Raw genomic sequence first — 15,685 nt, 5'->3', positions numbered from 1 at the left:
CCAAGAATAATTGTTGTTTAGCTTTCTTCTTGTCCTTGGGCCTGTGGCCCTTTATTATCAAAAAAAAAATATACAGATGTAAAATATCTATTGTTAATGTGTCCATGATATATCAGATAGATGTATTTTGATTTATATTTTCTTGAATACTACAGGTTAATTACGAGGAATACGTATATTGAAGGAAGAAAATAATGAAAGATATATTTGCGTTGATCGTTACTAACAAGCAATTAACAAAAGTGTCAAATCAACATAGGATGAACTTAAGAATACGATGAGAAATTACTGCTTCACAATTGGGATATATTTACGTTTATTTATTTTTATTATTTCAATTGATATATTATTATATGAAATCTTTATTGTAATTTTCATATCCTTGATCGATCAAAATGTTCCTTTTTTTACCCGAGAAAGCAAAATTGAAAAGTTGTGTTCTTTATTGGAAATTAAAAAATGCGGCTTTGTTTTGTGGTATTTTTTTGCTTTTATTCTTTTTTTTTTTAAAAAGAATTGCTATTATGATTTTCCATGCATTGTTTCAGTGAAATTTTCATTTTTCCCCCAAAACTAGGTTGTTTCTTATGGAAATTCGTGGACCGAAACTGTTCATCTGAATATCTGATCTGGGATTGGTGATTCAGAAAATTGTGATGATCTGATAAATACTAGAATCATAGAGGTGCATGTTTTAATCTGACATTATTTCGCATGATTGTAATGAAGTTTACACACTTTCTTTTTTCGTTCTTTTGAACCTCTATTACTACTTGGCTTAGTGATATTGAGTAGTTTTTGGATCTCACATTAAATAGCTACACTGAATGCTACAAAAGGAAAAATGGTTATTGAAATGTAGTGCTTAAAATGAATATCATAAAATGCAATTTGCTCCTTGTTTTTTGACTTGTATGCGGGTTACCCTTTCAAACTTTTGAAATGTGCAATTCAAGGCCTTGTACTACATCATGTGTATTGTTTTTCGTAACGTAGTTGCCCTTTAATTGAAGGGTAATTTTGAACGTATAAACTAGCAAAAGATATTTTTTGCATCGTTTCATAACGGTAGGATGTCAAATTGCACATTTGAAAAGTTTAAAGATAATGCACGAGTCAAAGTTCGGAAGGTCAAATGTATATATGATATATGTTATGCGGCAGAAAATAATGTATGTGTTTGATGTTGATTTAACCATGATATTTGCAGCAAAGCACAAATATGGAAGGGACTGTCTTTGCACCTGCACTGGAACAACTTGAGCATGTCAAATCTGAGCAAGGAGAAATTCTGACAAGGCCTTTCTTAGATGCCTGCAAGCACATATTACCTGTTATAGGTGCATGCTTTTTGATCCTTTGCTGTTGATATAGCCCAATGACAAAAGATGGAAACAATGTTATTTGGATATTTTTTGAGTGTTTTGTCTTTTTGTATAATGTGACATGACAAATGACATTTTATTGCACTTTAAGGATTCCTCTCCCCATGACAAGACACACAAAAGATTATTCTTCCATAGCATTCTTCTATTCTCATGGTTCTAAAATTCGAAAATTGTTTGATTGCTCACAACGTATGAGAATAAAATTTATTGCTAAGAGTACGATATAGGAGATTTGAGATCTTTTTGGGTAGAAACTTGTAATTTGCCTTAAATATTTAGAATTCATTATATGTTAGAAACTAACTATACATCCTAAACTTGTAAAACACAACAGATTCTAATTTGTGAAGCTATATGCACCCAATATAATAACTGCATTAATATTTTATAAATGATATGTGATTATATACTTGAACTAATTCATAGTTGAACTAATGCTTTTCGTGCCAGATAAGTTTGGAACTGCTATGGGCCTCGTTAAATCGGACATTGGTGGTAACATATCAGTATGTTCTGGTCAACTGCTAAGTATATTCATAGTCATTCATCTATATATTTGTTCAAAATATGATTTCTTGACACTACGGATGCACTAATTTTCAAGATAAAATGTTGTAAATATGATCAGGTGTTTCGCTACCAACATCATTTATTTTCCTTTTTATTGCAATTTGCATATGTGTGTGTGTGTGTGTGTAGATATCCATCTATATATATTATTTTCTTTTTATGTAGCCATATGTTTTTTTAAATCTAATATATTCATTTTCACGGCAGAGATTGGAGTCTCAATATTCTTCCAATCCATCCAGATTCAATTGTCTGTTTAGTTTGGTACAAGCAGAGGTTGAAACTAACACTACTAAGGCATCATCCAGTTGTACCAATGGACTTCTTTGGTTGACAAGGTAGAGAATACCATGCAGTTACATTAACTTTTGCTTCGAATTTAAGCCATATTCCAAAGCCAAATTTTTTATATTGGACAAGTTTTTCTCCAGTTTTAATAGACTTTAAAATCTTTTGACGTTTCTAGCTTTGAGTTTTTCATGCATTATGTTTGTTTATTAGCAATGTTAGCAAGTTAGTTACGAAATCTTTTGATGTTTGTTGTTAGCTAGTATAAGGGTACAACTCACTTGTATAGTTGTATTTTTACCTTTTTAACCATATAGGAGTTTTTTTGTTTCAGTTTTGAATTTTCTCTCAACTCTTTATTTTTCTGATCACCATGATCCCAACATAGTGACCAGTGAATTTGATAAAATTTAAATAAAAGTATTGGAAATTGCATCTATACCTAAACAAGTCTGTGAAAGAATGTCACTTATGTCACATAGGACAGTTTTGTAAATCTGGGATTCAATTCAAAACTGACAATGATTAACAGAGATTTTGTAGGAACATGAATGATGAAGGCTTCAGTTTGTTTTCATTATCTTCTGCACTAATGATGGCCCTTTACACTTGATTCGATAATATAGTTTCTCTAAGAAGGAAAAAAATGGTTCTTAGTTATTTTAAACATATCAAGCTTCTGCCAATATAACTTTTCTTTCTCAATGTGCCAACGCGATAACATGACAATCTTAATTTTCATTTGGTGGTTAGAGATCCCGTCAGCTAATGATTATTGATTACTTTTCTTTCATTGATACATGAAATATAATTTGCAATATCTGTATTTGTCTAACTTGAAACAGGGCCATGGATTTCTTGGTGGGTTTGTTCCAAAGTTTGATAGAGCACGAAGATTGGTCGTTGTCACAAGCCTGCACAGAATCCTACAACAACACTCTCAAGAAGTGGCATGGTTGGCTTGCTAGTTCAAGCTTTGGTGTACTGCTCTTTTCATGCTTTGTTAATGCAATGGTTAAACCTCTTGATAGAAAAAAAATATTTCAGTGAAAATTCTTGATTTTGGTTAGCTTAAAGTTTGTGAAATGTGAGTGGCTGTTGATCTTACTATTTGCATTATTCTGCTCTCAAGTCTCTACGAGCCTTGCTCTGTATCAATGAGTGCTTCATATCCTAATGTTTTCTGACATATGAACTTAACGATTGAGGCTATTCCCTTATATATTTTGGTTATCAAAAAGTTAGACATGTGACATATGGAGGTCTTAGAAGAAATTTGCCGAATAATTCCCTTAAGATCATTAAAATATTGATCAAAAGATAATTCTACATCATTGCTTTCAGGTTTGTATGCAGTAGTTTAGTTACCTTTGACCAAAATATTAAACATTTGTGTAGATTTTACTTGTCTCTTTTTATCTCTAGCATTGTTCCCTTGTGTCCGTGTGACCTCAAGGTCACAGGTTCAAGCCACCACTGATGTAATTATTAGGTTAGGATGTTTACACCCTTCAGGTATGACCCTTTCTCAGACCTGTTGTTAACGCCAGATGCTTGTGCAAGCATCTGGCTGCCCCTTTTCTGTTGCCTTATGTCGCTTCCCCTTCTTTCTCTCTGCTATTTATTGCTTTTTCGCCATTTTGTTTCTCCATTAGAAAGGCTTGTACAGTATATGAGAGCCAGTATGCTTTTAGAACATACTAAATGTTTGACGTACAGGTTGTCATGAAGCTTGTTCCTGATAGGAAGAAGTTCATGGAGGTTCTCGGAGGCGGTGGCAATCTCAATGCTGACATGGAGAAATTTTGTGCTACCCTTTCCCCACTCCTTGAAGAAAATCACAAGTTTCTGGTAAGATTTCTTGGGTCAACTTTGGCCTTCTTGTTAATTGATAACATTTTTCTTTAACAGGACTGTAAAAATACGTTGAACTGTATATGCTACGTCAAGTTTAGGTTGAAGCATGGCGGAATGTCTTATATTAAATCAAAAGGATTCAGATACGGTGCTATTGTAGCATATATCACATTAACTATCTCCAACAATCCGATCCCTGGGAAAGATTATTTTAGTTTAGATTTAAATTTAAGATTTATTAAAACATATGGGCAAGATGCTAATGGTAGGATGTGTTACTAAATACAAAAAGGGTAGGGAGCCAAACTTTTTTAGTTAATTTAAGTTAATTTTTTTTTTACATTATTTTTGTTTATCTTAAGCCGTACATTCTAAACTATAAATTATAAATCTTAAATTATAAATTCTCAACCCTAAATCTTCAAAAATATGGAATTAAAAAAGAAAAATAAACTAATGTTAACTAACTACAAATTAGCTCCTATACTTTCTTGCATAGAAATTATGTAAAGGAATATCATTTTGCATTTTGGGTGCAGGCGCGTCTCGGCTTGGACGATATGAAGGCATCATGAATAACGAGTGGCTCTATTCGTGTTGAGTCTTTAAACTGCAATTTTCACATTTGACTAGCCTGAGAAAATATTCAATTTCTTTGCCACTAATTATTCTACAGAATCTTATGGATTTTCTTTTTATTGTCAAACTTATTTATTAGCATAATTCTGAGGTCAAGACTAATTTAAGTTACGCAGCTTGGTTTTTTGCAATTAGGAATCTTGGGGAATGGATATCACAGTTTGGCTCCATTAGAGCTGAGCCAAACTAACTTATTACTATAAAATGTCATTCAATTTATATTTACAGTCTTGTTGCCCATCCAAGTTTTTTTGGCTCAACAAAAATTATCTCACGTTCCATCTCTTCCTTCTTCTTCTTCACGTTTCTCTTCCTCCTCCTATTTTTTGTATTGTTTTTTATCGCATGTTTTCTCCTTTTCCTGATTTTTTCTTATTTTTATTCTTGTTAAGAGAGTAAAGCAAGAAGAACTATGAGAAGGTAAAACAAGAAGTGAACAAAAAAAAAAAAGAAAATGATGATGATAAAGAAGAGGAGAAATTGAGTTATGCATAATTTATTAGAAAATAATGCCATAATTCTTTCAATAAATATATATTAATAATTTTGTAAATAAATTATATATAAATATAATAAAGTAGATTAAGTGCATGACATATATATAGTGCGGAATATACACTAAGGGTCTAATAATATATCTAAATGTCACTTAGTATTCGTTATTTGTGTAATTACAATATAAATCACTTATACGTTAAGTTTTAATTTTTTTTTTTCTTTAGGTTGTATGATAGTAACAAAGTGTAATCTGCTAATATAAACTAGAAAAATAATAAGATTATTCAGGCCTATAAAAAGCAGATGATGAAACAATCTTATATATTATACAGTTAATTTTTATATACAATAACTTTTTTAAATTAAAAATAACTATTAATATCAATAAATAAGCACAAATAAAATTTTATAATTGATCAATATTTAGCCAGTGCAGCGCGAGTCTTACACTAGTTTTTATCAAGTATGGACAATCTAAACACCAACATCTGAAACATGGCCATTCTCATAAACAAAAGCTCTAACTAGAGGCTTGCGAGTCACTATCATCTTGATAGCCAAAGGTTCAGTTTCGATAAATAGCTTAATTAAACTCTTTTAAAAAAATAATTTAAATAATAAAGGTTTATATTAAAAGTAACTTATAAATAAGTTATTTTGTATTTGGTTTTTTAGTTCTAAAAGTGTTTATTTAAAAAAAATGTGATAAAAAAATTTTTATTATGAGAGAAGTCATTTTTTTTTAACTTTTCTGTAAGCACTTAAATAATTTCTTAGAAAGCTACAATTTAATTTAAAAAATTATACCAAATATTAATACTACTACTTTTCATAAATCAAAAATTAAAAAAAATAACTTTTAAAACTTTCTAAAAGGACACAATGAACCACCGGCCTAATAAGCGTACAAATACAATTGAAAGACTCAGAGACATTAAAGTGTGAAAAGTATTTCAAAAGGTTTGATAAAAATATAGTTTTATTGAGTAAAGTTAATTATTTGCATTTTATTTCATTACTCTTACGGCATTTCCATTCCCTATTGAGAACGCGTGATTTGTTCTCATCCCAAAATCTTTCACCCTTTCAGTGATACAGGTTCGAAGACTCAGTTTGAAGCTGCGGGCGATTATTAGTCTTATTTGAGTTAAGTTTATGTGTTGAGTAGCTTTCCTAAAATTCCCTCTGGATAAAATAAAATTTAAAGCAACAAAGGCGAGGGAACTCTATAAAAATAACAGGAATCACAAGTAAATCTACATACTACTCATCCGCAGCTTCATATTGAACCTTCGAGCCTGTCACTGAAAGGGTGGAAGATTTTGGGGTGAGAAGAAAAAGGTTTGGCATGTCCAGTTCATGTGAAGGAAATCATATCTTATAAATGACAAGATATGATCGGGAGTTATTCAAAACACGCCTCAAGAAAGAAGTTCAAAACAAAAATTTTTCTGCAAGCAATCAAGGAAGAGATGACTTCAAACTACTTTAGCACGAATAAGGAGTATACGTTTCCCCTAAAACTTTACTTCTAACCTTCTCAAACCCCATAATTAACATTACCTATTACTTCTATTTCGTCCATAATAACCCATTAGTATTCCCATATACATAAGTCATTAGTATTAAGTTGGTCAAACTTAATACCATGAAGAATGCAATGTTATTGTTACTAATGTGATTTAAATTTGAATCTTCTAAATTTTAAATTTTTACTTTAGAGAATAAAGTGTAATTTCTTATCCTTAAATGATTTCTCTTTCATATTTTTCTTTGAATCCCACCTACGAAATAAATCACGAAAAATCACATGTTATCCTTTAAAATAAAATTTAAAATTTAAAAGATTTAAATCGATGTGACTTACGGACTTTTTTTTTTAAACTTCCATCAAAACTATTGTTAGTTGTTAATTGTTTTACTTTCTTCCCTTCAATTATAGAAAACCCCAAAATATTGAATGAATTCTTTTCTTTAATCTGTATAATAAAGTGTCCCTTATTATAAAAACTAATCATTTTCAATAATTTTTTTACTAAATTCTTTTTTAATAATTAAATCTCTTTAATGGCTCTTTAAGACTAATTTTCCTTATTAACTAAGAAGGTAGACTAATGTCATGGTTTATTGATAGAGTAGGTTTAGGATATACAAATTTGACTGACATATGAACAAGGAAGCATGAATCTACAAAGATTAATTTTGCAGCAACATGTTATAGATGATATTTTCTGCTACAGCAATAACCTGCAGAACCTTGAGACCGAAAAGTTGAAAGAAGAAAACGACAAATGGAACGAATCGTGTAATGGCCACATTGAGTAATATCAGCACCAACTTCTATTAAGCCATCATTATCTTTTTCTCGCCGCTCTTACTTCGGAATGCTGATAACAACGAGAATGATCGCGAAGCTGCACAAGAATTTTCTCATGTCCACCTTCAGAATATAGACGACAGAAAACAACAACAAAAAAGTAAAGAGAAAGCAATGCTTACACTTCTGAGGCGTTACGCTGGTCGATGGTGCTTCGTCGCGCGACATCAAAGTAACTAAGACAACAACATAGAAATGACGATTAACTTGAGCATATTAATCGAATTCTTATGATACATATTTATGCGGGTAAACCACCAAATACATCCGAATTTTCTTGGCGCTCACAAAAATCTCCCGAATTTTGACAAAAATGTCCTTAAATAATTTAAAAACGTAGGTCAAAATCTCACATGCCAAACAAAAAGTTCTGTATGCCACATCACTTTTTTCTGTCAATGTAGAACTTCTTAATTCACGGATGTATATTTTCATCATGTTTTTAAAATAACAAAATTTGAAGACATTTTTCTCAGCAACAAATTAATTTGGCATTTTTTGGGGTTTACCCTATTTAAGCAGTTAGTTGTGCTAGCCACAAATAGTTAGTTAACCCCAACTCTAGTTAAAAGTGTTAGCTAGATTAGTTAGGTTACTGCTTCTGTTACAGCTATAAAACCCTAACTCTGTCAAGTGGAACTCTCATCTACCATTCTCACAAAAACTAAATTTTCTGAATTTCTGACGTTGCAAGAAAGTCGTTACTGTGTCGATATAGAAGGGGCAGGAAGAATCTTTCTGCAACCCAGATTCAAAAGATTGGTGGGCAAATACATGTTTCATAGGATACATGAATGGCAGAACCATTCAAAGGCTTTTCTTATAAGATGTTACACTGTAAAGTCATAATCATGATTGTTCAATACTATAGATTGATTCTTGTTAAGAGGGATAAAAGGAGAGAGAGAAGAATTCATGAAACTGGTTTACACAGATACGAAGAATATACAGAGAAATAAAAAATAATTAATGTATGAGAAGGGTATATTTAAGAAAGTATATCCGTGCACTAAAGTCAAAACCCTTTCCAATAGTAAAATAAATTTTTATTCCATCTAAGGGTCTGCCGCTGTCCAATGGGTTGCTGCATGCATAAGGCGGAATTCAAACCCCTACACTTGCTTTAGTGGACAAGTGAGCTGACCACTCGACCAACCCAAGTTGGTTGGCACTCAAAAGATTTTGATTCTTACAAAAAAGTCCTTGAATGAAAAAGGCTGGCCACCCAAGTGTTTGACAAACTTAGTTAAATATTGGGGACCCCAAATGATCACATATGTTTGATCATTCTCATTGGGGGCCCATGAATGCCTTTCTTTCATTCAGATGCTATTTTGATGAAATTAGCATCTTTTGAATAACAAAATGGTGATTTATCCTTTAAGATGAGGGGGAAAAGGACAGTGTAGGCCAATATTGTGTTTTTATGTTTTATCACAGAGAAGATGTCCATCAATTCATTTAGGTATTGTCAAATTTGAACTAACTGATTGAACCTCACAATTTTTGTCCCTTAAAAGACACCCCAAAGTTGTATTGGCCCAAAGTTGTATTAGCTCTAAGGTACTGTCAGCTTTGGACCTCATGATTTGTCCCTAAGGATACATCAAAGTTGTTATGTGCTGTTTAGCTTTGAATTCGGATCTTCAAAGTGGTAGTGCACTATATATTAGAAAGTGCTTTACGAATATGGTATCTATCTACCAATAATACATTAATGTAGGTCTCCATTAGGAGCAAGTTACCTTGGTTTGGGGAACTATTAGTTCTGGCATTGTTTGCCTCAGAACTATCAACACTGCCAGTATCTGCTTCCATGTTGCGTCCAGAAGGCAAGCTATGATTTTTTCTTCTAAACTTTAACAGCCCTCTCAAACCTTTCGGTGATTCCTTTACTGGCTTCTCAATCACTTCGGGAATCTTCTCAAGCATTGAGTTTCTGGAATCAGACACACGTGCTCTAAACGTTTCCATACCAATTGATGTTGATGCAGTCTCCAAGCGTGTTGGAAGTGCTTTACCCTGCTCAGAATCCCGTGGACAACTGTCTTCTGAACAAGAAACTCGGGCAGATGGGGCATGATAAGGTTCCTCAGCAATACAAATGCTAGATGATTTTGAAGGTTTGCTCTCTGTGTTATCTCTTTTATCCTGATTTTTGGAATATAAGACATTCAAATTTAGAGAAATGAAGAATTACTCCCATGATATTTATAGAAGATAAATCAAATTAAAATTTTCTTCACCATACAGTTAAAATACCTAAAAGAAACATATCCTATCTGAAATTCAAAAGAAAATATAAGCAAATTTCCAATGGTCATAAAATTGAACATAAGCTGCTCTTCTATACACACTTTCTGCATTGAATTATAAATTTAAATTGAGTAAGAAATTCTACAAAGTATGTGTTGATATTATGATGCCACATCCACAGTTAATATTGCTTAGCAACCTTAAATTATTGGAAAATGTTAGCTACAGTTTCGATCCTCATATATATAACACAATAAAATCAAGGAATCTTCTTGGCTGGATAAGTTGATTGTAATATTCATCATATTTACTATTCATCTATTCAGAATCATGCTCATGAGGTCGTGATCATGCTTATGAAAATTCTGTTCAAACTACTTATGAAAGTTTAACATTATGAAATCTACTAAATTACTAATTAGACATACCTCTGTAGGTTGCAAGAGTGATCCGTTCTCTGAGCTTTCTATATCTACTATATCAGTGCTCAATGGTAAAATTGGTGTAACAAGAGCATAACTTGACACCGTCTCAGCTTTATCCATTACTCTATCATTGTCATATTGTCTCCTTGATGGCACAGGTTTATTTTCAGACTTCTTGTTACTAAAATCAGGGGCACGTGGTTTTTCATACTCAAGCATCACAACAGTCTTCTCAATTATGGGATTGTCATCTCCATCATCATTGGGTGAATTGTGAATTTCATTTTTCCTCATCATGGTTCCTGCTGTATTCATAGAAGACTTAATACCATTCAGCTTCTGTGTCTTCTCTGTACTTGATGATCTGTTTTGGACACTATCACTTGCATTAGAAGTTCTGATTTTAAGTTCCGGGAGGGCTGCAGTCTTGCTTTTATCATGGTTCACAATAGCAGAAATCTTTCTGCTTTCGGTCACATTTACTGCCTTGGTCTTTGCTGTTGTCCTAGTGCCACTGTTATGTGTTTCAACTGAGGGACTCGGACGAATAGTACTCATTTTAGGTTCTGACAATCTTCTACTTCGTTGCAAAGAATTCTGACGAATGGTACCCATTTTAGGTTCTGACAATCTTCTAATTTGTGCCGATGAAGATTGAGGAATGGTGCTGATTTTGGGTTCCGACAATCTTCTTATGGGTGCCAAAGAAGTCTGATGAATAGTACTCATTTTAGGTTCGGACAATCTTCTACTTTGCACCACTGTTGACTTGGTATGAATTCTACCATCAATCCCCTTTTCCTTCTTAGAATCAGGCAGAGAAGGAGCTGACCGGCTTAATTTGTTTGTAGCTGAGTAACTTCCACCATTTAATTTGCTGGTTTTTGAGACCTCGGGGGAAATATTGCATCCAATGGAAGCAATTCTGAATCTTTGAAAGGGAGAGGATGATCTTGGCTCAGAATCACTAAATTTTGAGCTTGGTGAAAGCTTTGTCGGAAGCTTTGTGGTTGTTACTTTTGATGGCACTGGTGATTTAGCAGTGACGGTGCTACTCCTAGCAGCAATTCTCTTTTGCCTCTCCATCTTTAAAGCTTCTATGCGTTTTCTGTCTTCCTCTTCCTATTTATTTATAATTAAACAAAAAGAGTTGAGAAACAGATGAACATTCTTAGAAAACATGGTTATCCCATCAATAATGTAAACATACTAAAAGAATTGCTGACTCCAGAATATGGTGTCAATGATCATGGCTTGAGCCTTTAATTATATCATTGTGTAACATAAACATTATAGGGAAGGGAAATATAATTTAAGTACCCTCTCTTTCTTCGTTTTCTGGAGATCAGCTTTGTAGCTTCTAAGTCTTTCAGCTCGTGCTCGTGCATCATCCAATGGACTCGGTTTATTCGTTTTTCCTCTCCTAATTGGGCCAACACTTGATTTCTTCTCCTTATTCAACATCTTAGATCCTGGTTTGGTTTGAGCCAGTGCCACTTTGTTCTTATCTTGTGAAGCACGCCCTTTTGGTTGGGCCCGCATTTCATATTCTAATAGAGGGCCATAACCCATCAAACCCTTTTCTGTTCCCCGTTCAGGCATCAAGCTCAATTCATCTGGCTCACAGGAAAGGTTTTTTTTCTTCTTATGCACCTTTGGGAACTCCGAGTCCATGTCCATAGCATTTCTCTCACCACTAACTCCAACCGACCTAGAGTTCACTATATAGGAGTCATCACTATCATCATGGAACAACCTCCTTTCCAACTTATTGTTTGAAAAACTGTGTCCGTTGACAGATATCATATCTGAAAAAGACTTTGCATTACCAGACACACTTTCTTGTTTATTAACAATGAAATCCTCATTCGCAGCCCTCCTATAACCATTCTTCCTTCCAGAAGTTTCTTGAGAATTTACATCAACCACAGACCTGCCACTACCAGTTTGACTTGCCCTTCTGGATAACAACAAATCACCATCAGTTGACGTAGCCATGCGCATTGATCCCCTGCTAATGGTGTGCATATCTACACCATTACCTCCTTGAATTTCACACATATCCCTGTCACCAAAATCTAAGGGATCGTTGACACCAATCTGTTTCTTTCTCCTGATATGATCTACCTTTTCAAACATGCCTTGGTCAACGGCATGTCTATCTTCATCCACATCTCTCAATAACAAATTTTGGAATGCTTGCCAATGTCCTCCTGCTTCCTTATCACCACAGTCTGCAGCATCTTCCCTATCATACGAACTCAATTTCTTCAAAGATTCCTCATTACTAATTCCTCTTCCTTTTGTAGCCTTTGCAGATTCCTCAGTCTCTTCATCAGCTTCAGAAGCAGAAGCTGAAGCCCGTTCTGCGTTTGTTACGTAATTGATGTTCCGGATGATCACCATACCAGACTTCTGTCTACTCGATCGGCTAGCTTTCTTTCGTTGATCTCCAGTCCGAGAACTTTCCCTTTCCATATTCATTTCATCCTGAAACATTGAAAATTCTGCATTCAAAGCATCTGATTCATTATTATAGTTTCCATTATCCATAGAATGCTTTCTGTGTCCCATATTTTGATCAGCATTTAATCTCTTAGCCTCTGGCTGCATAAATGAGTTGTTTGCTGGATAGGTCTGATAGTAGGGGATGCCTTGCACTGGATACGGCTGAAAAGCTTGTAAGGAACCTGGGAGAGAATGAACGGGCCAAGGGGGAAAACCATTATGTGGAAACTGGACATGAACATTATCTTGGAGACCTTCTGTTGCTCGTTGATCAGCTGAAAAATTAACTGAAAAAATGCACAAACAAGAATCTCAGGGCATTTAAAGGAAACAAGAAACCAGATTTCAAGAACTTTCCCAAGTTGATCAGAATAAATTCTTCCATCTATAGACCACAATAACCAAACACTTCTAAGTGTTAGAGAATCATTAGCATCAATTAGAATCAATTAGTATCGTCTATATTTATGTATATTAATTATAGGATTCTATACCTTTATTACTCTGATTCATTTAGCACCTATAAATAGCTCTTGTATATTGTACTTTGGTACACAACTCAATAATATACCATCCTTTCTCCAATCTAATCTCTTGTTTCTAACATGGTATCAAGAGCTTAGGTTCCTTTTTTTTTCAATGAATATTAGTTCATAACCCCATTGTTTTTATTCCTTTCCGGCAATGTTCTTTGGCCTCTTTTTTCGTTCTCTTCTCGACGCTTTGGTTCGTCACCCCCATAACCATCTTGTTCGCCTTGTCGCCGTGATCACAACGCAACCAGACCCGCCGCCATCCGCCGCCGGACGCGCCGCCACGCGCCGTCGAAAGTCGCTGCCACGACCAGGTTGTTCTTCCTTCCAGCTTCCACCCGTGCCTCTTTGCTCTCGATTTTCGCTTTGTTTCTGACGCTTTGGTTCGTCACCTCCGGCATCATTGTGTTCTCCTCTTCATCGGCTTTCCAACGCCGCCCCCTAAGGTTTTTTGGTGAGCTATTTCCGATTTTGCCATCCGTTTCCTCATTTTCTGCTCAGAAATTGCAGTTTTTCTCTCCTCTCCTTGTTCTCTATGACTACTTTTATGGAAAAGTTAGATGTTTTTGCTGCCACCGACAGGTATGTTTTGTTCTTCTTCAGCCTCATGAACATAGTAAACTTGAACCTCGGGCTCGTATGTGTTGTTTTCTTGGTTATGGCACTGAACACAAAGGTTATCGTTGTTGGGATCCTCTTTCTAAACGTATTCGTATATCTCGTCATGTTGTCTTTTGGGAGCACCACATGTTTTCTCGGTTCTCATCCTTTGAGTCGATTCCTACTACTCAGTCACCTTTGTTTACTAATCCCAATGTTGATCTTTTTCCTAGTGATGATTCTACAGGTTCTATCACGAGTGACCCTCCACAGCCTCCTGTTCCTCCGCCTTCTCCATCTCCCGATGATTCCAGACCGGACGATGATCCTGCTCCTACCGTCATGCCTCCTCCTCCCGCTCGTTCTTCTAGGGTAAGGAATCCACCTCCTCATCTTCTTGATTACCATTGTTTTTCTACTATTCTTCATCAACATGAACCTAAGACATTCAGAGAAGCCTCCTCAAACCCAAATTGGCAACAAGCAATGCAAGAAGAATTACAGGCACTTGAAAAAGCACATACTTGGGATCTGGTTGATCCTCCTTCTGATCAAGAAGTTGTGGGCAGTAGATGGGTATACAAGATCAAGACTCGCTCTGATGGCTCTATTGACCGTTATAAGGCCCGCTTGGTTGCTCAATGTTGTACGCAAGAGTATGGTATTGATTATGAAGAGACTTTTGCCCCTGTCGCTCGCCTTACGTCTGTTCGAGCTCTTCTTGCCATTGCCGCGGTTAAAAAATGGTCTCTCAGTCAAATGGATGTGAAGAATGCATTTCTTAATGGGGATTTGAAAAAGACAGTCTATATGAAACCCCCTCCGGGATATCCTTGTCCTTCTGATAAGGTTTGTCTCCTTCGCAAGGCATTTTATGGACTTAAGCAAGCTCCTCGTGAATGGTTTGACAAGTTCAACACTACCATATGCAGTCTTGGTTTCACTTCTAGCCCTCATGAGAATGCGCTCTTCATTCGTAAAAGCGAACGTGGGGTTGTTCTTCTACTTTTGTATGTTGATGATATGATAATCACTGGAGATGATGTTGATGGTATCTCTGCTCTCAAGGCCTCACTTCACCATACCTTTGAGATGAAGGATCTTGGTTCTCTCCGCTATTTTCTTGGTCTTGAGGTCATCTCCACCGATGATGGCATCTATCTCTCTCAGGCTAAGTATGCTTCAGATCTTCTTGCTCGCGCTGGGATTACAGATAGTCGCACTGAGTCTACTCCTCTTGAGCCTAATGTTCGATTTACCCCTATGGATGGCACTGTTTTGGATAATCCGACTCTCTATCGACAGTTAGTTGGCGGTCTGGTCTACTTGACTGTCACCCGACCGGACATCGCCTATCCGGTTCATGTACTTAGCCAGTTCTTGTCAGCTCCTCGTACTACTCACTATGCGGCAGTTTTACGCATTCTTCGCTACATCAAAGGCACTCTCTTTCATGGTCTTTATTTTTCTGCCCATTCCTCTTTATCTCTTCAGGCTTACTCCGATGCTGATTGGGCTGGTGATCCCACTGATCGTCGTTCTACTACTGGTTACTGTTTGTTTCTTGGCGACGCTCTCATTTCTTGGCGTGCTAAGAAGCAAACGTTCACTGCTCGCTCAAGCACAGAAGCTGAGTACCGCGCCCTCGCTGACACCACTGCTGAAGTTATCTCGGTTCGTTGGCTTCTCGAAGATTTGGGTGCTCCTCAGTCGTCCCCTACTGATGTTTTTTGTGATAACCGCAGT

The 15,685-nt window shown here is 35.5% G+C and overlaps 2 protein-coding genes across 5 annotated transcripts in view; one reads left to right on the top strand and one right to left on the bottom strand.

The window, feature by feature from the left end:
* On the top strand, positions 354-4,987 carry LOC107625299 (glycolipid transfer protein 1). Of its 3 annotated transcripts, XM_016327907.2 has the most exons (8): positions 354-367; positions 578-685; positions 1,211-1,340; positions 1,839-1,894; positions 2,166-2,296; positions 3,092-3,227; positions 3,966-4,097; positions 4,643-4,987. In XM_016327907.2, the coding sequence occupies exons 3-8, from the start codon at positions 1,223-1,225 to the stop codon at positions 4,676-4,678; spliced, it is 609 nt and encodes a 202-aa protein (XP_016183393.1). In that variant the 5' UTR covers positions 354-367; positions 578-685; positions 1,211-1,222; the 3' UTR covers positions 4,679-4,987. The 3 variants fall into 3 exon arrangements, with proteins under 3 accessions (XP_016183393.1, XP_016183394.1, XP_016183391.1); XM_016327908.2 differs by lacking the exon at positions 578-685 and having other exon boundaries at positions 360-367; XM_016327905.2 differs by lacking the exon at positions 354-367 and having other exon boundaries at positions 559-685.
* LOC107625298 overlaps positions 7,348-15,685 on the bottom strand; it is a 30,091-nt gene continuing 21,753 nt past the window's right edge. For both annotated transcript variants that reach the window (XM_016327904.2, XM_021115821.1), the window contains 5 exons: positions 11,619-13,093; positions 10,302-11,420; positions 9,363-9,768; positions 7,740-7,793; positions 7,348-7,654 (listed from right to left, as the gene is read on the bottom strand). In XM_016327904.2, coding sequence (XP_016183390.1) covers positions 7,584-7,654; positions 7,740-7,793; positions 9,363-9,768; positions 10,302-11,420; positions 11,619-13,093 — 3,125 coding nt within the window. In that variant the 3' untranslated portion in view covers positions 7,348-7,583. The remainder of the gene's footprint in view (positions 7,655-7,739; positions 7,794-9,362; positions 9,769-10,301; positions 11,421-11,618; positions 13,094-15,685) is intronic.

Source organism: Arachis ipaensis, chromosome B02, assembly GCF_000816755.2.
Source record: "Arachis ipaensis cultivar K30076 chromosome B02, Araip1.1, whole genome shotgun sequence".
NCBI classification, from domain to species: Eukaryota; Viridiplantae; Streptophyta; class Magnoliopsida; order Fabales; family Fabaceae; genus Arachis; species Arachis ipaensis.
This window is presented reverse-complemented; position numbering and strand designations above follow the sequence as displayed.